This window comes from Furipterus horrens, unplaced genomic scaffold (genome assembly GCF_987537825.1).
Source record: "Furipterus horrens unplaced genomic scaffold, mFurHor1.1.pri manual_scaffold_2, whole genome shotgun sequence".
NCBI classification, from domain to species: Eukaryota; Metazoa; Chordata; class Mammalia; order Chiroptera; family Furipteridae; genus Furipterus; species Furipterus horrens.
In genome coordinates this window covers 128998096-129024553 of record NW_028327172.1, presented here as the reverse complement: position 1 = coordinate 129024553, position 26458 = coordinate 128998096, and the positions used below count along the sequence as shown (strand labels likewise).

The window sequence follows — 26458 nt, the reverse complement described above, 5'->3', positions numbered from 1 at the left end:
ATTCTGGTGTATGGTGTAAGTTGGTGGTCTAGTTTCATTTTTCTGCATGTCCCTGTCCGGTTCTCCCAACACCATTTGTTGAAGAGGTTCTTTTCACTCCATTTGATATTCCTTCCCCCTTTAACAAGTATTAGTTGACCATAAAGAGCTGGGTTTATTTCTGGGCTCTCTATACTGTTCCATTGATCTATATGTCTGTTCTTATGCCAGTACGAGACTGTTTTGATTACCATGGCCTTGTAGTATAGTTTGATATCAGGTATTTTGATTCCTCCTACTGTGTTCTTCTTCCTCAAGATTGCTGTCACTATTCGGGGTCTTTTTTTGGTTCCATGTAAATTTTTGAAGTATTTGTTCTAGGTCTGTGTAATATGTCATTGGTATTTTAATAGGGATTGCATTGAATCTATAAATTGCTTTGGGTAGTATAAACATTTTAATGATGTTGATTCTTCCCATCCATGAACATGGTATATGCTTCCATTTATTTGTATCTACCTTAATTTCTTTCTTCTGTGTTATGTAGTTTTCTAAGCACAGGTCTTTTACCTCCTTGGTTAGGTTTATTCCTAAGTACTTTATTTTTCTTGTTACTATGGAAAATGAGATTTTTCTTCTAGCTTCTATCTCTAATATTTTATTATTGGTGTACAGAAATGCCTTCGATTTCTAAATATTGACTTTGTACCCTGATATTTTGCTGAATTCACTTATTAGGTCGAGTAGTTTTTATGTGGAGTCTATAGGGTTTTCTAAATACACTATCATGTCATCTGCAAATAATGACAGTTTTACCTCCTCTTTTCCAATTTGGATGCCTTTTATTTCTCTTTCTTGTCTGATTGCTGTGGCTAGAACTTCCAAGCTATGTTGAATAGGAATAAAGAGAATGGACATCCTTGTCTTGTTCCTGACTTCAGGGGGAATGCTTTCAGTTTTGCCCATTGAGTATGATGTTGGCTTCAGGTTTCTCATATATGGCCTTTATTATGTTGAGGTATGCTCCCTCTATTCCCATTTTTCTGAGTGTTTTCATCATAAATGGGTGTTGTACTTTACCAAATGCTTTTTCTGCATTTATTGATATGATCATGTGGTTTTTGTCTTTCATTTTGTTTATGTGATATATTACATTTATTGATTTGTGAATATTAAACCATCCTTGCGTCCTGGGATTGAATCCCACTTAATCCTGGTGTATGATCTTTTTAATGTGTTGCTAGATCCAGTTTGCCAATACTTTGTTGAGGATTTTAGCATCTATGTTCATCAGTGATATTGGCCTGTAGTTTTCTTTCTTTGTTGTGTCTTGACCTGGTTTTGGAATTAGGGTAATACTGGCTTCATAGAAAGAGTTTGGGAGTCTTCCCTCTTCTTGGATTTTTGGGATAGTCTGAGAAGGATAGGAGTTAGTTCTTTCCTAAATGTTTTGCAAAATTCACCTGTGAAGCCCTCCAGTCCAGGGCTTTTATGTGCCGGGAGTTTTTTGATCACTGCCTCAATTCCACTAGTTGTTATTGGTCTGTTCAGGCTTTCTGCTTCTTCTTGATTCAGTTTTGGAAGATTATGTGTTTCCAGAAATTAGTCCATTTCATCTAGATTGTCAAATTTCTGGGGTACGGTTGTTTGTAATAATTTATTACAATCCTTTGTATCTCTGTGGTATAAGCTGCGATTTCTCCTCTTTCATTTCTGATTTTATTTATTTCGGTCCTCTTTCTTTTTTCTTGATGAGCCTGGTTAAAGGCTTGTCGATTTTGTTAATCTTTTCAAAGAACCAGCTCCTACTTTTGTTGATCTTTTGAATTGTTTGTATAGTCTCTATGTCATTTAATTCTGCTCTGATCTTGATGATTTTCTTCCTTCTACTCGCTCTGGGCTTTGTTTGTTGTTCTTCTTCTAGTTCTTGTAGCTGTAGGGTTAGATTTTTTATTAAAGATTCTCCTATCCTTTTTATGTAGGCCTGTATTGCTATGAACTTTCCTCTCAGGACTGCTTTCGCTGTATCGCATAGGTTTTGGGTTGTTGTGTGCTCATTATCATTTGTTTCCAGAAACTTTTTGACTTCTTCCTTGAAGTCATTGTTAATCCATTCATCATTTAATAGCATGTTATTCATTGTCCATGAGTTTGAATGTTTTTGACTCTTTTCCTTGATTTCCAGTTTCAAGCCATTGTGATCAGAGAAGATGCTTGATATGATTTCAATTTTCTTGAATTGTTGAGGCTTGTTTTGTGGTATATCTTTGAAAATGTTCCATGCATGTTCCAATGCACTTGAAAAGAATGTATATTTTGCTTCTTTGGGATGAAAAGTAATATATATATATATATATATATATATATATATATATATATATCAATTAAGTCCATTTGATCTAGAGTATTGTTCAATGCCTCAATATCTTTGGTGTTTCTTTGCTTCAAAGATCTGTCCACTGTTGACAATGGGTGTTAAAGTCCCCTACAATGAGTATATTGCTGTCTATATCCTTCCTGAAGTCTTTCAAAATTTTCCTTACATATTTGGGTGCATATATGTTATATCTTCTTGATGGATTGTTCCCTTAAGTATTATGAAATATCCTTCTTTGTCTCTTTTTATGGCCTTTGCTGTGAAATCTGTTTTGTGTGATAAAAGTATTGTTACCCGACATTTTTTTTCATGTCCATTTGCTTGAAATACTTTTCTTCATCCCTTCATTTCAGTCTGTGTAGATTCTTTGTTCTAATGTAGGTCTTTTGTAGACAGCATATATGTGGGTCATGCTTTCTAATCCATTCAACTACCTTATGTCCTTTGATTGGAGCGTTTAATCCATTTACATTTAAGGTTATTATTAATAGATACTTATTCATTGTCATTTTCCTCCTTTGTACTTGTGTTCCTCTCTGTCTCTGTCTGTTTCTTCATCTTCATAAAGCAGACCCTTTAACATCTCTTGCAATACTGGTTTGGTGAAGATGTATTCTTTTAGCCTTCTTTTGTCTTGGAAACTCCTAATTTCACCTTTCCTTTTGAATGAGATCCTTGCTGGGTAAAGCATTCTTGGTTGTAGGCCTTTGTTTTCCATTGCTTGGAATATTTTTTGCCATACCCTTCTGGCTTGTTGTGTTTCTGCTGAGAAATCTGATGATAGCCTTATTGGAAATACCTTGTATGTTATTAGCTGTTTCTCTTTTGCTGCTTTTAGGATTCTCTCTTTGTCTTTGAGTGTTGCCATTTTAATTATGATGTGTCTTGAAGTGGGCCTGTTGGGGTTCATCTTCATTGGGACCCTCTGTGCTTCCTGGACTTGTGTGACTCTTTCTCTCCTCATGTTAGGGAAGTTTTCTGTCATTAGTTTTTCAAAGAGGTTTTCTATTCCTTGCTCCTCTCTTTCTCCTTCTGGAATTCCTATGATATGAATATTATTACATTTCATGTTGTCCTGCAGCTCTCTTGAAACATCTCCATTCTTTTTCAGTCTTCTTTCATTTTGTTGCACTGTCTGGAAATTTTTTTCTACGTTGTCCTCCAGCTTGCTGATCCAATCTTCTGCTTACTCTAGCCTTCTTTTAATTCCTTCTACTATGTTCTTCAATTCAGAAATTGTATTCTTCATTTCGTCCTGGCTCTTATTGATAGCTTCTATGTCCTTTTTCATGCTGGTGTAATTCTCAGTAAGTTCCTTATAGCTTCCCTGGAATTCTTTGTCGTTTTCTTTGAGCTCGCTGATCTCATTGAGCTTCCCTACAATCCATCTTTTGAATTTCATGTCTGATAGTTTCCTTACCTCTATTTCATTTAGCATTCTTTCTGGGAATTCCTCCTTTTCTTTCTTTGGGGGTTGTTTCTCTGTCTGCCCATTTTTGTGACTCTTCTTGTTTCTGCCTCTTAGATTGATCTGCACTTCCTGGATCTGCCCCTGTTGGCGTCAGATCGTGTACCAGTCTGGGCCTAGGCAGCCTGTTGGAGACTTCCAGGGATCTACTGCCTTTGTCTGTCTCCATTAGTTGTTACTCTACTCAATCTGTGATCAGCCGTCAGGCTTAAGGGTCGAGGGCGGGACAGCTTAATTCCTGTAGGCGGGGATTTTGCTTCCCCTCAGGCTGATGCCACTTGGATATTGAGAATGAGTCAGCACTGGGACCCGGTCGGCTGCTCCCCCAGTTCTCCCCTCAAAGCCACCACACCAAATTCTCCCCAAGTGTCTCTAGTCCTCTCTGCCTTCCTTCTGCTTGAGCCCAGGGTAAGTGGGTGCCAAAATATTTTTGTACGTGATCTGCTTAAGAGCTCTTTTTCTCCAGCTGTTCCTCTCAAGCTGGAGAGGCTTTTTGCTTTTCACAGCTGGATACTATTTTACTTTCTGCTCTGTTGCTGTAGTCTTGGAAACCCAGTTGGGGGTTTAGACCCTGCCCTTCTCATGGAGAACTTCTGGCTGCTGAGCTGTTTCTCAGTCCCTTCACCTGCCACCCGTGGGAGCCCAGCCAGCCCTTTTGCATCTCCACACTTCCTACCAGTCACATTGTGATGAAGTGGCCTTTTCTGTCTCTCCGTTGTTACAAGACTTCTCTCCAGCTAATGTTCAGTTGGTTATTCCAGATGATTTCTCCACAATTAAGTGGTAAGTCCAGACTGGTCCTGAGAGGGTGTTAGTGTAGCTTCTCCTTACTCCTTCACTATCTTCAGGAGTTCCTTCTTGCTTGTCACAAATGCTGATTCTTCCCTCTCTCCTTCAAATCCCATCAATCACCAAGTCCAGTATATGTTTTTTCTTCTGTAGTATCTTTCCCTTTCATCCCATCTATCACAACCCTTGTTCAGACCTTCATCACTGCTCTAATTTTTTACATTTTGATTATAATGTATCTTGGTGTGGTTCTCCCTGGATCCAGTTTTTTTTGGAAAACTGTGTGCTTTGGGATCTGTAATTCTATTTTCTTCCCCAAGTTAGGGAAGTTCTGCTTCATTATTTTTTCAGATAATTTTTCAATTTCTAGATCGTCTTCTTCACCTTCTGGCAACCCTATAATTTGGATGTTGGCTTGCTTATAGCTGTCCCCTAGGTTTCTGAGCCTCTCCTCATTTTCCTCACTTTTTGTTTCCTCTTTCTGCACTGGTTGACTGTTTGTTCCTTTCCTATGTTCCAATTTGTTGATTTTATCCCTGGTTTTCTTGCCCTCACCACTAGTTTCATACGTGTTTTTGTTCATTTCAGCAGGACTAGCCTTCATTCCTTCCCCATCTTGTTTAAGATCTGCTGTTATGTCTATAAGCATTTTTATAACCAAAGCTCTGAACTGTGCCTCAGAAAGATTATCTATCTGCTTGTTCATTAGATTAGATATTTGCTGTCTGGTCAGCTGCCTCACTGGGATCTCTATCATAATCTGTGCCATCTTGACAGTTTTGTGTTTACCCTTGCCTCCTGGGCGGGGCTGTCACACCTCCTACGCTATAGGGGGCAGAGCCCCGTGCACTCATCACTACTGGGAGACCCTTCTCACCACGCTGTGGCATTTTGTATGGGGGTGGAGGTCCAAGCTGTATTACTACCATTCACTCTCTGCTGAGAGACCGGGAGCCTCCTGCTCCTCCATTCCCACCCACTTTGGGCCTCACAGTCCAAGGCAATGGGAGTCTGCCTTCCCTGGTGTTGGAATCGCAAGCTTACAGGTCTGGTCTGCAGTCAGGGTTACTCCCCAGGCGCTTCTCGCCTCCCCTTAAACACGAGTGTCTGTGCTTACCACCATCCCACCACCATCGTCGCTGCTGCCACTGCCAGGACAGCTTGACCTCCCCACTCTGGCTTCACCCCTTCTTCCCATCCAGATGAGCACCACTTCGTTATAACTTCATATATTGGACTTCTATTTATTTTCTGGAACTTCTGGTTATTTCTGGTTTTGCAGTAGTTATATTCCTTCTTAATTGTGGAGGGAGATGGAGCGTGTCAGTCTAGGCCTCCATCTTGGCCGGAAGTCTCTAAAAGTTTTTATATATTCTAGACAGAATACATTTTTTTGATATAAATTGCATTTTTGCCTGTTTTTAATTGTCTTTTTACTGCCTTTAAGATATTTAACCATTCAGAGTTTGTTCTTATTTTTATGCATTTGAATGTAATAATTTTTACTGCTTTGAGACTTTGAATTATAACAAGAAAGCTCTTTTTACCCACCAAATTTATTAAGAGGTTATCCCATGTTTTCTCCTGCTATAATTACAACTTTTTTAAACCACTCAATGTCCATAGTTCACATAAGGGCCACTGTTGGTGTTGTACATTATGTGGTTTTGGAAAAATGTATGACGTGTACCCACCATTATAGTGTCATACAGAGTAGTTTTACTGCCCTAAAAATCTCTGTGCTCCATCTGTTTATCACCCACCTCACCCCTGAAAACCACTGACCTTCTATTTTCTCCATAGTTTTGCCTTTTTCAGAATGCCATAGAGTTGGAATCATACAGTAAACATTCTTCTCAGATTGACTTCTCTCACTTAGCAACATGGATTTCAGGCTCTTCCATGTCTTTTCATGGTTTGATAGCTCATTTATTTTTTGTGCTGAATAACATTTTATTGACTGGGTATCTCACCATTTATTTATCCATTCACCTACTGAAGGACACCTTGGTTTCTTCCAAGTCTTGGCAATTATGAACAAACTACTGTTGCCCTCTGGTGCAGTTCTTTATTTTTTTGCATCTAAACCTTTGATCCACTGGAATTTACATGGTGCAAGATAAAGATGCAACTTTATTTTCCAGCTGGCTCTTCAGTTATTAGACACCATTAATGAAAGAGTGTCTCTCCTCCTCATGCAGAGGTGCTACTAACTTTACCTCACTCTAGATTCCTGCTTGAGTTTGGATGAATGTCTGGATTCCCTGCTTCACTCCATTTGTTGGATTTCATGCATCAGTACACAGCAATTTGTCACTGAACCTTTATCACCCGCTTGATATCTACTAAGGGCTTGTCTCCTGGCATCAGTCCTCTTCTTCAGAATTCCCTGGGTTACCCATTAGAATCAACTTGTGTGGCTCAGAAAAAAAAAAAAAAAAAACCACAAAACCATACTTTGAACTAGGTTGTGTTTATCAGAAACAAAGCCCAAGCTGTTCCTATTGGAATCACGTTAATCCTACCAATCACTTCAGAGAAAACTCAGGACATCAAGTGTTCTCCCAGGAATGTGGCATGCCTTCTGTTTGTGTGAGTTTTGTTGGTGTCTTTCAGTCAGGTTTTAATGTTTAATATTGTTCTTGCTCATTTATTGTTAACTTATTTCTATTATCTTCTTTGCTGCTGCTGTAAATGGAGTCATTTCTCCTTTATGGTTTCTCACTAGTTGTTGGGTGTAATATGAAAACTATTGATTTCTGTACATTAACTTGTACCCTGTCACCTTATTGACTTTTACTGTTTCTAGCAGTATTTCAACTGGGTTCTCTAGAGGTTTCCACATATACAGTCACAGAGTGTTCAAACAGTGATTGTGTTACCTGCTCCTTTGTAATGATCATACCTCTAATTTCTCTTGTTGTATTGTTAATAGCTTCAGTAGATGTTAAACAGTAAAGTTATAGAAGGCATTCTGGTCATGTTTCTGAATGCAGTAGAAAGCCCTCTAGTGTTTCTCACTAAGCATGATGCTATGTGTGTGTATCCATCCTACATATAATATATGTGTCTGTACCTATATGCATGTGTGTATATATACCTCTATATATATTATATTAATATATGTGTGTCTTACCTCCATATACATGTGTTACATCTATATATGGGTGTGTGTTTATTTATACACCTCTATATATAATATATACTGTGTATGCAAGAGTATATAAAAATTACATTGGAAAGATTCTATTTATTGAGTTTTTATCAAAAGTCATTGTCGGATTTTGTCAGGTGTCTTCTCACCATCTGTGGTTATAATCATATCTTTGTATTGCATTTTAATTTTTTAACATAATCCATTTTTGTATTTCAGAATAAACCTACCTTGTAGTGATTACAACATTGTTTTTTCCTCTGATGATTGATGCTTCATACTTTATTTATAACTTTAATATCCATAAGTGAGGCCACCTGTAGTTTTCTTTCTTGTTTATTCTCCCTCACATGGGTAGATAAGTAACATAGGCATTTTACAATAAAAACAATTGGAAGGTTTTCCTCATCTTTTATATGCTCTGGAATACATCAGATAGCCTTAGAATTGTCTGCTACTTAAATGTTAGTAGAAATCTCCCACAAAACTAACAGTTTGGTGCTTTGGGAGTGGAAGGGAGTTCTAATCACTTTTTCTATTTATTCTATAGAAATTGGTATGTTTATACTTTCTGTAACCATTCCTCATGTTGTAAGCATAACTGTTTTACTCTCAATAGCTATTCTATGAGAAAAGAGATAACCAATAACCACGGTGTACCAAGTCCTGCTTCTGTACCTACTTGGGTTTTATTGGCTGTTGCTGAGTTGTTGCAACAGATGCTGTTGGTGCCACAAGAGTTTCTCCCTGCAACAGGACCCCTCTCCCCAGTGGGCAGGAGCCCTCAGCACCTTCCCTCACAGCAGGGTGCCCTGCACATTCCAGAATTTTCTATCAGAACAGCCAAGAGTCTACACACAAATGACACTTCCTCTTTGCCTGGCTTCATCCCCCATCCTAACCTGTTTCCATGATTGTCTTCTAAGTTTCTCCTGAGAAAACGCTCTCAATAAATCACTGCCCAGGAATCACTGACTTAGCCTCTGCTTCTAGGAAGCACACCTAGGAAGTGCTCTGTCTCTCTGTCTCTCTCTCCCTCTCTCCTTCTTTCATTCTAGTGACATTCTGTGTGCAGTATTTACATGATATTTATCACACAATATCTTACTCATAGACATTTCTGTCTCTGTGTCATCCCCCTAAATTCAAAATAAATCCTTTGATGGACAAGACTGTGTCTTTGATACCTCAATGTCTCTCATACTTCGGTGTCTCCTGCTACTTAGTCTGGTGCTGGCACCTGGGAGGTGGGTTAACGAAGAGTGAATAAGCAAATAGTCATTTCTTGGGCCACAAAATTGTCATGAATATGGTAGCGCCTGGAGTGCAGTGGAGTGAGGATTAATGAGGGGTGAAGGGAAAGCAGTTCCTTTTTCCAGCAGCTCTAATTTCCACAGAAGCCAAAGACAGGGAGCAGACCAGCCCTCAGGAGGGGTGGTGCCAGTTCACAGATCATTGTCTGTTGAGAAGTTATACCACAGGTGCACTGGACATCTGCATATTGAAAAACTTGAAGAAATCATCATAAATGCCTGCTCTAATTAAGCTGGAATCTGAAAAATGATTTCTCCATCAAAATGGCTGCCTCACTGGCTATTCGTCAACAGTGTCACTTAATAAGCATTTTAGTTAGAATGTAGCTCCCTGTGGGATGAGGTGCTGTGGACAAATGACTCTCAGATCCTCTCCAGGGAACACACCATCTTAGGGACAGACCCTGTGGAAAAAGAAGCAGCTGTATTTTAAGTTGCTTTTAAAGGTTCCAGTCAGTCCTGGGGAAGAAATCACAAGGGGGTCATTGTAGTCTTTTAAAAAAAAAAAAAAACTTATCTTAAAGCAGCTCATGGCTGCTACTTTGTGACCACAACATAGGGAAGTAGATGTCCAGTCAATTCCTGAGGTCTCCATGTGACCAGACCTCAGCAGAGAGGGGTCAGCAATGACCAACGTGGCCCACACCCCAGGCAATGAGGACCAAAGAAGGAGGGACCTGGACAGACAGAAAGCATCACTGTACAGCTCTCATCCATCTGCCTGGTGGTCTTGCCTCCCACATGGTGGGCCAGCCCTCTGACACAACCAAGTGAGCATACATTGGCTCAACCCTCCCTCTTGTCCCTATTCATCATTCCCCTCCCCTGTGCCATTTGTGGTGCTCGTTGTCTTCTCTTTTCCTCTCTACTCTCCTGTGTTATCTCTATGGAAAGAGCCACTCTGTGCAGACAGGGAGTGGACTGAGAGCATGTAGGCTTTAGAACTATGTTCTCAGGGTAGAACTTTCAACACAGAGCAACATGTACATATAAAGAACTTATTACCTGCCTAGCACTGGCAGTCTGGCATTTGGAGAAGTAAATGTTGTTAGAAACAGAGGGTTCACTTCAGCATGTGCTTGGTTTTCACATCACCTCTTTAGAGAAATGGTCTGTACACTTATTTACTGCAGGACTCACATAGTGGGACTGACCAGCTGCTAGATTGTCACCTGCCTACTGACTATATGCAGCCCCAGCAAGCCACAGGCGTCTGTTAAGAGGCATAACTGACTAAGGGTATCCTGACACTATTCTCTTAACATCTGGTGACAGCACCTGAAAACTCAGATTTCTTACTCAGAAATACCAACTGGATTATCCCGAGCAATCCATCTAATTACACAGACTCTCTGGGGAGCCTCTTCTTGGAATATTTTCTGAAAATTCTGGTTTCTGTCCTTGAGAGATTCACCAGCTAAGTGAAGAGAAATGCAGCTACCCTCACAGACCATAAGACTCACTAAATCAGGAGAAAGGATGCACTTTGTGGTCTTCTAGGGTTTCCCTAAACATAGGCGATCAACATCACATTTTAAAGTGTGGGAGTTTGGGTTTGTTATTGAGGCTTCTTTTGTTTTGTTTTCTATTCTTGCAGAGAATACCATTTTTGTTGACAAAATTCCTTTGATTTCAATCAAAATGAGCACTGTCCTGGTGAAGAGTAATTCGTGAAGCCTGCACTGCTTGAGGGACTTAGCACCTCCTGCCCTTGGAGTTGATCCTATGGCTGGAAAAGGGGAAATGCTGAGTCCGGGAGAGGAGTGGTAGTGGGGTCCCCAAGCTGCAGCCAAAACTCCTGCCCTGTGGCTGGAATCTGGGCTCGGAGAGTCAGAAAACTTTCCCATTTGTGACTCTGACCTCAAAACTCCCTGCTCTTATCCTATATGATGAACCTTAAAAACAACAATGATAACTGGGGACATTTTGCGAGCTTATCAGAGGCCAGTTGTCATGGAGCTGATTGATTCTTTTCATTGGTCGGATGTGACGGCCACAAGCAGATAGAAGCCTTGCACCTGTGGAACATGCCATGCCCAGTGTGCTGGGCCCAGGGAGCAGCTGCACACCCCAGGGAAAGGAGACAGGAAGTGGTGCAGGGCCGCCAGCGGCTGTGCCGCTGGAGGAGCTATAGGGATCAGCCTCCAGAAATGGAAAGTGGGGATGGAAGGGGAGGCATCACCACCTATTGCTTATCCCCCATCTGTCCTGTGGCTCTTTAGGAAGTACGAAAAGTCTATGGGTTGAATCCGAGAACTCAGCATATTTTCACTGCTGTTGGTGACATGTCATGTCACACTCTGTCTTTGGGTGTCAATGCAAGTTTCAGGAAGCAGAAAATTTGTAGCACAAACATCACTCCTGATATGCAGCCTCAGACACCAACCAGGCCCAGGCTATCATCCTGGGGAGTGTTGCCACAAGCTCAGCAACAAGTCTGTGCTGGGCCCAAGAAGGGAGCCGAGCCCGCCAGACACCCCTGCAGTTCTGGAAGAGGAGCCGCTGGCCTGGTGTTCTGCTGTCACTCAGATGGTCCATTAGTCTTGAGTGCCTCTCCAGATGGCCTAGGCTACACTTTTCACAAGTGCTCTTGGGCCCCAGAGGCTGAGCATGTGACACTCGAACCTCCGAGTCTCAGAGATTATAGGCTGGACTTCCACAGGGTCAGAGGCTCGCTCAAGTCCAGGCCAAACCCAGGAAAAAGACTAAGTCAGCGAAGCAAATGTCTGTGAGCAGGAATGACTGGCCAGGTCCCAGGTGACTTAGAGATGCGTTTGGGGGACCCAGGCACCTGGCCCAGCTCATCACTAAGTTATTGGTGACTCTAAGGGACAGCAGGCTCTTTGTGGGCTGGGGGAGCGACTGCATGACCTGTGGGTTCTCGAGCTTGCACAGGAATATCACGTGGAGCCCTGGACTGCCTCAGAGGCAAATGCTAATTGGAATGGGCGGGGTGGGGAAGCCAGGCAAGACCTGTTCTAACAGAACATGCGCCTGTCTTGGCCTCCACCTCCTATCCTGTGCACAATGCATTCCCATCAACATGATTTCTGGGGTCACTCTGGGTAACCATGGCGCACATGGCCAGGCTGGAGGGTTTGGCTCTCTTCAGAATCACAGCTTGAAATCCAGCAGCCCACCAGGTTCCTCTCCCTCTAGATTGGGGGTGGCAGTGGCCTATGTCACTTGTCTGGTAGCAGGTCACTGCATCGTCTCCTCCATGCCTTCTCTTCCAAGGACCCTGCTATAGAAACATGTCCATCAGAGACGCCCTCAGGTTTGCCCTTGTTGATCCTGGTTTGAGAAGTAGTTGAGTTCTGGAAATGAGAACTCCCGCTGGCAGTGCCATCTTGAAACAAGGTGGACACAGGGCCACCCCAGCCCTTGCTGTCACTTCTCAAAGCCCTGCCACACAGCAGCTGTGTAGTGCTTGTGGCCTGTGCTGTCTGCCATCTGTTAAGTGAACTTGGAGGCTTGCTGCTTAGAGAACCTCAAGGCCTAAGGCAGCAGGCCCCTGGGTGGGATGAGGCAGGTAGGGGAGGAAAGCAGAGTCACCCCCATTGGGCAGGGCAGGCTGCACGAGGTGTTCTGACTGTCATCTTCTGTGCCCCTAGGCCTGGATGTCAGGCAAGCACAGGTCATTGTCCTGTCCTCAGGGACCAAGTGCATCAGCGGCGAGTACATCAATGACCAGGGGCTGGTGGTCAACGACTGCCACGCAGAGATTGTAGCCCGGAGAGCACTGCTCTACTTCCTGTACGCACAGCTGGAACTGCACCTCAGGTGAGCGGCCCATCCCAGGGACGTGTACTCTGGATGTGAGCTTAGAGCTGCTATACCTGGGCAGCCTCCCTGCATGTGGTAGACAGGCTGCTCCTACTGCACAAGCTTTGCACAGATGGGTGGTATCCTTCAAGCACCAGCCAAGTTGCCATACAGGCCCATCAAATGCTGAGATGGCAGACACCAGCCCCCCCATGATTCTCAGGCCTCCCTCAAGGAAACACCTGCTTGCCCATGAGTGACTGTGACTACAGCAGACAATCTGCAAGGTTAACCTCCCCGCACACATGTGTTCACATGTATGAACATGCCTTGTCACACATGCATTCCATTTGATGACATTTCTGTTAAAACGTTCGGTGCGTCTTAGCTCAGGCTGCTGTAACAGATCATGACAGCTTCAGGGCTTAACCACTCATTGCTCAGTCTGGAGGCTGGAAGTCCAGGGCCAAGATGCCAGCAGATTCCATGTCTGCTGAGGACCCTCTTGTTGGTCCATATAGGGGGTTTTGTCACTGTGTACTCATCAGAGAAGGAAAACTCTGACTCCAAAAAACCTCCGCTGCCTTGCGGCATACCTCTTCAGGGGAAAGGCTAAGGGAGTAAACCCCGACAGAAAATCCGGAGCCGGAGTCCCTAAGGCGGTTTGACGTTGTAGTCAACACCGGCAACTCCTGCGGCGCACCTGAAGCCAAGCTGTATTGACTCCGTCTTTCCCTTGGATCCTTCAGCTGCGAAGAGAGGGGGGGGTCTGCTGCATGGGCAACAGCAGACCCTCCATATCACCCTGCCCAGGCTCTGTAGCCTCAGCTTCACTGGCGAGGACACTCCAGCGTCATCACAAGATGTCAATTCAACACGGGAGGAGACAGATACCGTGTCACTCCCTAGTCGGACTGCACAGCCATTCTCGGCGGTGCAGATAGACTCTTAAGAAGCTACACCATCGTCTCTCGAGATGGACGGCTGCCTTCCTTCCTACTCACATGGAAGGGTGAGGGAGCTCTCTGGGGTCTTTTCTACAAGAACACTAATCCCATTATGACTGAGGCCTCCACCACCATGACCTATTCACCCCTCAAAGGCTCCACCTCCTAGTGTCAGCAGATAAAGTTTGGGGGACATATGTTCAGTGCCTAGGAATGGGGGGTTTTCTAAAGGGCAGCCTTTTCTGATGATGACAGCACATGGCTGGAAAGGTACAGACAGCTGGAGCAATGCTCTCTTCATGAGCCAGGGTGTGTGCAGGTCAAGGGCACCATTCAGAAAGTGGGTGGGGACCACAGCCACCCCTGTGCTCCACAGGCTGTCAACCGTCACTCAGAGTGACTGGCCTGTTTGCCACTCACACTCCAAGTGCCATGGACAAGAAGACAGTGGGAACTGCAGGACTGGCTACAGGGCTGCGAGGCGTCCCCAAAGCGGCACTCCCCCCCAGCTCTGGCTTAAGCTGCCCCTTTCCTGTGCACTTAAGTGGAGGCAATGTTTTCCCCACCACCAGCCCCCAGCTGGTAGTCCCTGAACTAGCCTCGCATTTTAAAAAGAAAGAAAACCTCAAAGAAAAGCCATCTCTGGATGATGGCACTGTCCCTCCTTGAAACACAAAGGGGCAGCAGGAAAGAGGAGAGGGGATGGTGCTCCTTACCTGGAGCAACTCCCTGCTCCCTGGCCACTGCCTCCTGGCACAGATGGGGCCTGTGGCATCGCCCCAGCGCCATCCTCACAAAGTTGTGCCCACTTCAAAGGGGACCCACTTCAAAGTACAGTTCAGTGTTTTCAACAGGTTTAGTGCCTGTGACCCACAGGAAAGCTCAGCATTGCTGAACAACTGCCTCTGCCCTTCCCTGTGTCCTATTCTGACACTTTCTCAGCTAAGGACACTTCTTACAGAGTACAAATTTTTTTCTGCAAGACGGGCGGCCCCCTCTCAGACACCAGGCTGCAAGGCAGCTTCCCTTTAGTTCCCCTTCCCCAGGGCCCATCTCATCTCAGGCCATGGGTCTCAAATGCCACCAGACAAGCCCAGGCCAACTTCCCATGTCCCAGCCAGCAGCTCTGAGTTCATCTGAAACACCAACCAGGCTTGACTCTAGTCTGCTCCTTCACCCCACAGCCCCAACGCACCCTGCTTCCCAGCACTTGTCCCGGGACACCAGGACTGAGGTGGCCATGGATAGCCTTAGATGCCATTTCCTGCCTGCTCCTCCTCTGAGCATGTCTTCAGAAAGGTGTTCCAAAAGCAAGGGGCCATCGACACCCTGAGAAATGTGCTCCCAAGTTGGGATGTCCTGTGTCCTCATGCAACCTGCTGAAACCTCCAGCGTGTAGCAGGCTGTCACCCATGCTGGCACCTCTCTGTACAATAACACAGAGGAGCAGAAATGCAGTAGATGTGAGCACCTGCTGCACCCAGATGCAGCACTGTGCTGAGCTGTTTGGTCACAGTGACTTCATACAATGTCTTTGCCAGAAATGCTTCTTCCTTGCCTCTCCCAGCTGCTTCTACATCCTTTGAAGCAGTGTTCCTCCAATCCACTAACATGGGATATCGGGGGCTTCATGTGTGCTGGGGCAAGTGTAGCGGCCACACAGGGGCAAGAAGGCCCAGAAGCACTTTGAGCTGGCCCAGGGAATCGATGCCTGATCCCTGAGCAGTGAACTCCAGCCCTGCCAAGGGGGAGGCCGAAGGGGTTGAACATGGGGAACAGAGCTGCAAATCTCTCCAAATGTGGGAAAGGGTTCCTTCTAAATCTCCAAACACTCAATCAGAAATATTTCCAAATACCCCAACTTGTCTGTGTCACTGAAGACACAGAGCCAACACTGGCCCTAGGCTGGCTGTGTGCTGGCATCATGATGCTGGCTGGGAGGGGTTCCACCCTGCCTCCCTGGGGAACAGGCAATGGCTGAAAAAAGACAGCAAAACTCAGCTGGTCTCCCACAGCCACCCAGCAGGCCAGGCTGTGCGTATGCTCCAAGGTTGGCGGGCGCTTTGAGAGAGTGAGGGGGGCCTGGCAGCGAAAGGAGCTGAGGCAAGGAAGCAGAAAGGCTGGTGGGATGCCTCTAGGGTTTCCTGGGGAGAAAATGTCTGTGCTGCTGCCTGATGATCTCGGAACCCGGCAGAACGGAATCCATCACCAGTGGGGCAGAACGTGTAAAAACAGCCAGAGCGGCAGAAAGCAGAGTGAGTGCCTAGTGAGAATGCAGTCTGGGAGGGAGAGCCGTGCTGGCTCAGTGACTGGCAGGGCCTCAGCACCTTGGAGGAGGTGGGAGCGTGATGACAGTGGGAGAAGTCCAAGTGCAGAGGGCGTGCCCTTCCACAACAAGAGGGCCACTGGGTTTGCTGGAGTGCTTCCCTGGTCATGGGTGAGTGCAGCAGAAAAGCAGGTCCAAGCACTGCATTCCTCAATGGGCTGGCAGCCAAGCCTTGCCCTCTTTTCAGATCTCCTTTTCTCCTGTTAATACAGAAATGTAATGCCCATGGGGGCCTGCAAAACCCACAGTGCCTGAGAGCCAGCACATCAGGGAGTATTTAATGGCATTGCCCACATCAGCAAGGGTGCCCCTTGCTGTGAATTCAGGCTTCAGGAAAGATCTGCCTGAATGTAATTGTTAGGGGAGGGTAACAGGACAGGATTTCTCATGGTTTCACCTATTCTAGAGGTTTCCATGCCAAGGCAAAGAAGAAAACACTGGGGAAATGCCAAAATGGGACAAAAGCCACCTGCCAGTCAGGACGTGTGTGGTTCCACCAGTCCACAGTAGTGATTGCAACCTCTTTCTGCCCCCAGCAAGCGGCGTGAGGACTCAGAGCACTCCATATTCATGCGGCTGAAGGACGGAGGCTACAGGCTGAGGGACAACACTCTGTTCCACCTGTATGTGAGCACGTCCCCCTGCGGAGATGCACGCCTCAACTCGCCCTACGAAATCACCACAGACCGTAAGAGACAGCGTTTTTACCTTTCTAACGAGCCCCATGCTCTCATCAGTCTGGGACTCAGTCCAGGCTTTCAGTGCCCAGACCCCGCATGTGTGGTGCACGGTGTGTCCAGCCCCTAAGGCCCTGAGGCGCTGGCACAGATGGTGTCTGCCATTCTGTGTAGTCATCCCTCTTGAATATCAGAGTGGCGAGAAATCTAAAATTATCTATTTCATTGCACGGGTTTCCACTCCATCTCAATAGGTCAGAAACCCCCTGTCCCAGGCTAGAGGACAGAATGAAGGAGGATGGGGACCAGAATTACACAGAGTGGCCGCACCTGCAAGCTGCTCTGTTTGCCTTCTTTGACCTTTGGGAGAATAAAGCTCAGTTTTTTAAGGAAGCTTGATGCCAGGCAGACACTTCCCCAGGGTAGCTGGCATCGCCCACAGAGTTCCATGCTGAATGCCCTGGTGAGACCTGCCCTCTAGGAGCTTATCATTCACGTCCATCACCACAGAGAGGGGCCACTGCATGTCCCAGAGTGGAGGACTCAGTGAGGTCTTCTCTGTGTAGGTCTGATGGTCAGTGTCTCCATCTGAAATAAAAAGTGTACAGCTAAGAAAGTCTATTACTGATACTGTGTCTATGTACTACACGTACTTGTGCATACACACCACACACACACACATGTATGCACACCCTCCCAGAAACCACATAGAGCACCCTTGGTGACATAGGCCATGCCATTCAATGCATGTGTGTGATGAGGGGTCTCATCCTAATGAATAGCAGAGACACCCAAGGCTCAGTCTTGTGCTCAGAGGAAACCATGGTAGAAACACACAGATAATGAAGTTACCAAAAGCTTGTTTTTGGCCCCCGAGTCCCCCAACTGAAGGCCACATTTGTGTTCTCACAACCACAGGGAGAAAAGATGAGCATGTTCTGAGTGCCTGCTGCACCCCAGGCTTGTGAGGAGCACCCCCCTCAAAGATAAAGAATGTGCAGGGAAATGGCATTTAGTCCTACATGGTTTTTATTTTATTTTATATTTTAGTCCTACATGCATTTAACCTATCTCTCTAGCACTCAGAGATGTTTCTGGTCCAGAAAAATTGCATTCTGCTTCTTGTCAACTTTCCTCCAAGTTCTCCCCTTTGGAGAGGGCTGGACAAAATCCTCCATAATGGATTCCAAGTGATGTTTCCACTACTGTCTCAGTGAGCTCGGGCAGCTGGAGCAGAACACCACAGCCTGGGGCATTATAAACAGCACACATTCACCTCACAGTCTGGAGGCTGCAAGTCTGAGATGATGGCACCAGCAGACTTGTGTCTGGTGAGGGGCTCTTCCTAGTTCACTGACTGTATCTTCTCCCTGCATCCTCACATGGCAGAAGGGGGTCCCCTTCTTTGGGGTCTCTTAGCAAGGACACAAATCCCATTGGGAGCCCTACCCTCATGACCTCATTGAACCAAATTACTTCCCCAAGACCCCACCTCTTAATATCTTCTCACCAGGGGTTAGGGCTTCAACATGAGAATTTGGGGGCACAAACCTTTGGTCTATATAACACCCCATGGGAAGTAAATGGGAGAACCAAGTCTAATTGCAAATCAAGAGAATGGAATCCACTAAGTAGCAGGGACCTTTCAAGGCACTGCTCTAGAGCAAGGGGCTGCTGGGCCTGAGCAGGGCAGTGGGCACAGCCCTGCCTGCCTCCAAGGGAGGAGCCTCACCAGTCGCACCCGGTGGAGCCACGCAGGGCTTCCCTTCACTACCACGCCATCTCAGAAAGAGAAAGAGAGGAAAAACAATATGGAGTAGTTCATTTCTCTTGAGAGTTTCATCAGGCTAGTCCACATGATCCCACCCTACACACACAGAAAACAGTGAAATATAGTCCATTTAGCTACTGGAATTGCCTTTCCATTTTTACTCGAAAGGTTTGGCATCATGAACACCCAGCCAAGGGGCCCTTAGGTTCTGGGAGGAAGTCCTGAACATGTGGAGCTAGTGCTAATTCATCCAGCTTCCTCCCCGCAGGAGCCCAGTCATGCCTGAGCCCCACTGGTCCCTGTAGAGAGACAGTTCTGGCTCATTGGGCACCCACGGCAGCCTCTCCAGCCCTTGACTCCAACTTGTAAATCCGGGAGTTTAAGAAAACAAAACAGATATGTCTCAGGTGCACCCTGGGGTTTGCTTTCAGGCACAGATGTCTTTTATTTCATGGTGATTTTAAGAAGTGGCAGGTGCTGCTAGAGGAAAGAAAGTAAAGTATTTTCCTCACATTTTGGCTGCAGATATGCCAGGCAAAAATGAGGTGCTGCTCCAGAGTTATTGAGGTTGGTGTTTCTCCCAGTGCATCCTACTGAGGATGCTGAGGAGGGAGCACCTGGCCATCTTGTCCTGCAGACAGTCTGCCAAGAGCCCTACATCACCTTCCCTTACTAGTTCAGTGAGGGTAGGAAACCCCAATTCCTGCTTGGAAGGGCCTCCCAGAGAGACTTCAATTTATCCACACTCCTGAGGAAGGCACAAGGCTCAGGAACAACTTTGACTTTGGAGAGAAACCCCTGACATCAAGGGTGGGGGATTTGCATGTGTCTCACTTGAGTGTTTCTCTCTGCTACTCTTTCAGGAGGGTTGGATGGCCAGAGTAGGGGATGCAGATGACCTGGAGGGGCTCCTTCCAGGGCAGAGGCCATGAGGACAAGCCCTGCTTGCTGAACCATTCACAGAGGTCATGAGTCTGCCTCCTACAAGTTAACCCTGTAGAAACCCAGCCTCACTGCCCATCCACTCCAGGTCCAGGCCCCTAAATGGGACCCAAAGCACATGACCTGAAAGTCATGGCACAATTGTTGTGTCCACAAATGCAGAGCACAGATGCGTTCCATCCTCTCCCCTAAGGTTGTCATCAGTTCTGCCAAGCTTGTCATACCATGGGAGAAGCTCCAGCACTGGAGACTCCCAACTCCTGGTCACTCCAGGAGCCACCCTCTCTCTCATCACCAGCACTTTACCCTGTGTGATCCCTAGTACTGAGATCATTTTATCCTCATGCCCTCACTTGGTCTGTAAGGAGCTGTTTGTTGTACATCTCTGCATGACGCATGCCAGCGCCATCACCTGCAGCTGTGCCCAGACTCTCCTCCCCTCCTTCCTCCACACACACACAAAAATGCACACATGCATAAGCACACATGTATATGCACACATACTCAACAGGAATCTGACACACCAAATGTGCAGACACACCTGTGATTGAGTCTGAGACACTCTGAACAGAGTTGTCCAAATTGCCCTCCTTCCTTTAAAGAGTGAGTGAACACAGAGTGAGCACAGGAGAGAAATTCTGCCAATAGGTCTGAACAACTGTTAAAGCCAGTATCACATCCCAGACGTCTGGCTGAGAACTGGGTCTGACTAATCTCTAAGTACAAATGCTTGACTCCCACCAGGTGCCAAGCGATGGTGCCTTCCTCAGGAAAGGATCACCTTGGCTTCAGTTGTCCCCCCAGCACTAAATTCTCCATGGGCTCCTGAGGCCAGCTCAGGGCTCTGTGTCCATGACGCAGCATAGAGCCCTAGTGTGACCTGGCCCACCTCCCTTGGATGCCTATGGCTCAAGAAATTCTGAACTCCCCACTTTTTTTTTTCCTCAAAAAGACATTCATGTAGACAGATAATAAATTCTCCCTCCCTGGAGGCTTTAAGAATGAAATCAATACGTAATGGTCTGAAATGTCTGGGAGGCATGTGGCCTGGGAGGCAGCTGTGGGTTGTGTCCATACCTGGCTTATATCAGGACCACTTGGGAAGTTTCTGAAAATGCAGATTCCTGCCACCTGTGCTTTCCCCAAGATTCTGGTACATTTAGTGTGGTGGTGTCTGATCTGTATTTTCAAAGTTTGCCCAGTAATTATGAGGATGTGGACCAGCCATGTTTTGAGCCATGAGATTTGAAAACCCTAGCCTGTCTCCTGCCTCAATTGGGTATCTCCTGCTGGTGTAGTGGGAAGGTCTGTGTGTGGAGGAGGGTCTTCCGGGGTCTCTGCAAGGGCCAGGCAGATGTGGCTGACAGACAAGCCTTTTACTGGTAGAGAGAGAGCAGCTGCAGCCACAGGCTATGCATACAAAAGCCAGACTCCATGAGAATGATTCCATTTCCTAAGTGGATCTGAAAGACCTGGGCTAGAACATGAACTGACCAGAGTGATGAAAAGTTCTAGGGCCCTTCCTGTGGCTGAGCTATTGTAAGATAACTATTGCCCTTCCTCTAACTCACCAATTATCTTAATGCAAAGTTCTCTCTCTTGGCATGTTCTTAAATAGCCTGGTCCTTACTGCCATTTCCCAGGAATTTACCAGCTTAGTGAAATTCTCCAACCTATTTCCCATAAGATGCCATGAGGAAGACCACAGTTAGGTAACATCTTACAAGAATGTGCTAAATGCCTAGTGTGTCCTATTCCACTTATTATACATTAGGGAAGTTCAACAGATAAGCCCAAAATCCCATTGGAAGTCCCTGTCTTCAGATTTGCCTATTAAGTTACAGAAGCGTGCAATATATGTTTGTGCATCATAGGATCAATGAATTTAAGTGGCCTCATAATTCACCATTGTCACCATCACTATCTTCATCAAGTAATACAAAGGACACCCATATGACCACATGACAAATGCTGTAGATGTTATTAAAAATAAATAGTCGATTGCTTCGCATGTACACTTTCTGTGATATGCCTTTAAGTATATTTTATTTTATTTCATTTTATTATTTTAGTATATTTTATTGATTATGTTGTTACAGTAGTTCCAATTTTTTTCCCCTTTGCTCCCCTCTGCCCAGTACCACCCTTCCCTCCAGCAATTCCACCCTCCTTAGTTCATGTCCATGGGTCGTGCATATACGTTCTTGGCTTCACCCTTTCCTATATTATTCTTAACTTCCCCCTGTCTATTTTGTACCAACCAATTATGCTTCTTAATCCCTGCACCATTTCCCTATTTCTCCCCCTTCTCCCTCCCAGTGTATAACCATCCAAATGATCCCCATACCTATAATTCTGTTCCTATTCTGGTTTGCTTAGTTGGATTTTGTTTTTATTTTTTAGATTCAGTTGTTGATACTTGTGAGTTTGTTGTCATTTTAATGTTCATAATTTTGATCTTCTTTTTCTTAAGTAAGTCCCTTTGACATTTCATGTAATAATAGCTTGGTGATGATGAACTCCTTTAGCTTTACCTTGTCTGGGAAGCACTTCATCTGCCCTTCCATTCTAATCTTGGTTGTAAGTCCTTGCTTTTCATCACATTGAATACTTCTTGCCAGTCCCTTCTTGCCTGTAAAGTTTCTTTTGAGAAATCAGCTCTTAGTCTTATAGGCACCCCTTTGTAAGTAACTCTCTGCTTTTATCTTGTTACTTTTAAGAGTCTCTCTTTATTTTTAACATCTGGCATTTTAATTATGATGTGTCTTGGTGTGGTCCTTTTTGGGTCTAGCTTGTTTGGGACTCTCTGTGCTTCCTAGACTTGTACATCTATTTCCTTTGCCAAATATGGAGAGCTTTTCTTCATTATTTTCTCACATAAGTTTTCAATTTCTTGTTCTTCCTCTTGTCCTTCTGGCACCCGTATGGTTTGGATGTTGGCATGTTTAAAGTTTCCTAGAGGTTCCTGAGCCTCTCCTCATTTTTTTCAATTCTTGTCTCCTCATTCTGTACTGGTTGACTGTTGTTTTCCTTCTTGTGTTCCAAATCATTGATTTGAACCCCAGTTTCCTTCCCTTCACCATTGGTTTTGTGTGGATTTTCCTTTGTTTCATTTAGCATAGCTTTCACATCTTCCCTTATGTGTTTGCCATACTTAAGCATATCTGTCAAGCTGTGATCATCTTTATCACCAGTGTTTTGAACTCTTCATCTGTTAGGTTGGTTATCTTCTCGTTTGTGAGGTTGGCTATCTCCTCATCACTTAGTTCTCCCACTGGAACCTTGATCCGTTCCCCCTTTTGGGCATAACTTCTCTGTCTCCTCATCTTGACAGGCTCCTGTGTTTGTTTGCCTCTGTGTCTTAGATAGGGCTGTCACTCCTGTTATGTTAAGGGGTGGAGTCTTAGGTTTTCTCGTCAGTAGAGGGCGACCTGTTTCACCAAGTTGTGATGCTGTATGTGGGGGAGGGGTCCGAGAGGGAACAATGTCACTTGCTCAGCACTCGCCCCTTTTACAGGCACTTCTCCCACTTTGTATGGGACTGGCACCTCTCTAGTTGTTGCCCTGGCCATTGTTCCCAGAGTGGGTGGGTCTGCGGACGTTCTAGGACTGCGGGGGGCCTTTAAACAAGCAGACTCTGCTGAGAGACTAGCAGTTTCTTCCTCTGCACCAACCCCCACTGGTTTTTATAGTCAGAAACAATGAGGCTTAATTTTCCCTGGCGTTGGGACCCTGAGCTGCACAGTGTGGTCAGGATCTGGGAACGCTCCCCAGGTGTCCCTCCCCTCTTTTTAAAACGTGTGACTCTGCTTCCTGCCAACTTGCTGCTGCCACAGCTGCCACTGTCACAACACCACATCCTCTCCACCCTATCTCCGCCCCTCCTACCTGTCTGGATGAGTATTTCTTCTTTATATCTTTGTTTGTTGGACTTCCATGCAGCTCAGTTTCCTGGAATTTCTGGTTGTCTCTCATTTTGAGGTAGTTGTATTCCTTCTTAGTTGTGAAGGGAGATGCAGTATGTCTGTCTAGGTCTCCATCTTGGCCAGAAGTCCCTGGGATATTCCTTTTGAAGATGACTTGAAAATTGAAAGTTGCCCTGGCTGGTATGGCTCAGTGGATTGAGCACCAGCCTGCAAACCAAATGGTCACTGGTTTGAATCCCAGTCAGGGCACATGCCTGGGTTGCAGGCCATGTCCCCAGCTAGGATCACATGAGAAGCAATCACACATTGATGTTTCTCTCCCTATCTTTCTCCCTCCCTCCCCCTCACTCTAAAAATAAATAAAATCTTTAAAAATAAATAAATAAGTAAATCAATCAATAAATAAAAGTTTGTTGGGTGTTTAAAACCATTTTCTCCCTTTCCTATACCTGTTTTCTCATTTCTGGCCCTCTTTTTCTTCCCTATTGCCTTAAAGCAACCATGTATCACATTTTAGCTAGATCTTGGCTCCTAGGTCGACTTCAACTGTCATTTATCTCCACCTCCTATTGATTCTCTCCTAAAAATAAAATCTTCACCTAACAATTTCCTAAAGCATATTACTATCCTCACCTTATCATTATGTCAGTCTCCTAAGGTAATAAATACCATAATGAAGAGTCTGGTCACTTGGACAATTAAAGTTAGATTAGCATATACTCTGGGAGTGTATATGTGTACACAGCAGGCAGGATTTTCACTCTTCACACCTCTGCTATAGGGTACACCATGAACCCACTACCCGCTATTTAGGTTCCGTTCCCTGCAGCTTCTGGTTCACTTGGCATTTTGTTCTGCTTGAAGTGACATCTTCAATTCCCTCCTGCCTCTCCAATTAGGCATGAAAGAGCCAGAGGAAATGGGCTCTACAATATTGTTGACACTCAAAGCCCCCCCGGGATTGATCACACTCAATAGGGAGCTGCTAGAGAAGGCAGCCTGAGATTTAACACCTCCAAAAATAAATGCTTCTCAGGAGCCTCTCCTGCACCTGACTCTTCAGGAAAAGTTAATCTACCTGAAAACTTTGGGTTAACTCCTAGACACCAGTTGTTAATTCAAGCCAGGCCTCCCTGTTGTCATGGCATTACCAACTAGAGGGTCCACTTCATAGAAAGTTAGTTGCGCAGAAGCAATGAGTAAAACTTGAGAAAAGCCTTACAATATAATAGACAACTTTCAATGTCTGGAAAATGACACCATAGTGGAAGCATTGAGATAGTGATATGGATACTATAATCACCAAAAAGAGAGTACCATATTCCCTCAGAAAATAGCCCCCATACAGAAGAGTCAAGGCACTTGCATGTAGTAAACTCTGGAAACTGTTAGGTATGCTGGGCCTCCACTCTCCCAATGATGCCAGCCACAGGAAGTTGATGTGATAAAGACCCCTCCTGGAAAATGTACAAAATTAGGTCAAACCAAAGACTGCCTGAAGTATTTTGAGTAATATGAACTATTTTGTGTTCAAGTTATCATCAGCACTATCATTATCTTTGTCATGATCACCATCACCATCACGAACATAACCATTATCACTTTCACCATCATCACCATTACCATGACCACCATAGTCATCATCGTCATTGTCATCATCACCTTACCATCACACCATCACCTTTACCAGCATCACCAGCAACAGCATTGTCACCTCACCATCATCACCATTACTACCATCCCCACCATTATTACCATCATCATCATCACCATCATCATTGTCTCCATCATCACCACCATCATCATCATTATTATCATCAGCATTGTCACCATCACCATCATCACCATCATTGTCATTGTCATGATTTATAGTGCCATTTAAAACAGCAAAAAAGAGGTTTATACTTTATGAGGGGAGGGTTGGGTGTTCCTTGGGTGTGCCCACCCATGCTCAACCTCTCACCTTAGTCCTTCCTTTGTAGATGACACATAGGCCAATCCAAATTGGATCTCATCAAGTACTCAGTTGGTAACAAGATCAAAAAACGATTTAAAAACTTTGAATGTTTACTTTCTCTGAGGAAATATATGGCTTTTGAGTACTATGGATATGTAGTAAAAGAACTTTGATTCTTGGAAACAATGAGAAAAAACACTGGAAATTACTTTAAAATCTGAAAGAGGCGTCCACATAAACCCACATGTTATTTATTATTTGATACCTTCAGTAAGGATAAATGAGAGAGAAATCCCATCTCCACAACTTCTAAAACAAAAAATGAAGCTTTTTAAAGGAAGCATCTAGTATCCATCCATGTCATCATATGTAAGTAAATGTTGAAATCATTGTACTATTTTACATGTAATTTGCACATAAATCAGTTAACTATTTCCATATTACAGTATAACCCAGACTTAATGTACAGAACTTTCTTAAAGGAAGAAAAATAAATACAATCTTCCCCTTGTTCATGCTAGTTCTCCAAATAACTGTAGGGGATGCAGTATGTATGTATATGTGTGTGAGTGTGTGTGTACATATGTAGAAGGCTCTGGAAAGGGAAAAGAGAAAGAATGCAGAACACATGCATTAGGGACCCAACCGTAGACTACGTCATGTCATTCCTGAGCACAACAGAGAACCAGCCTCACACAGCCCTTCACCAATAACCAGCACTGTACCGACACTCTGGCATGTCTCATCTTGTTTCATCCTCACAGCCTAGGAGGTGGTCACTATTATTATTCCAATTTTAATATGAAATAACTGTGCGGCCATGGTTTTAAACAACCTCCCCAGTGTTACACAGCTAGGAAATAATAAAGATAAGATTAAAATCCAGACTGGGGTGGGCAGGCCACAGCCCTCAGGCCAAATCCCACCCACTACCACCTTTTCTGTGTGGCCCATGAACTAAGCATGGTTTTACATTTTTAGATGGCTGGAAGGGTGATAAGAATAATACTTCATGACACGTGAAAATGACATGGTGTGCAGGAACACAGCCCCAGGCTATGCTGGCC

At 44.9% G+C, this 26458-nt stretch overlaps 1 protein-coding gene across 1 annotated transcript in view; it reads left to right on the top strand.

The window, feature by feature from the left end:
• ADARB2 (adenosine deaminase RNA specific B2 (inactive)) overlaps positions 1–26458 on the top strand; it is a 470823-nt gene that overhangs the window by 402275 nt on the left and 42090 nt on the right. Inside the window, exons 5-6 of the mRNA XM_090267996.1 lie at positions 12695–12863; positions 16655–16806. Of these exons, the coding sequence (XP_090124122.1) occupies positions 12695–12863; positions 16655–16806 (321 nt within the window). The remainder of the gene's footprint in view (positions 1–12694; positions 12864–16654; positions 16807–26458) is intronic.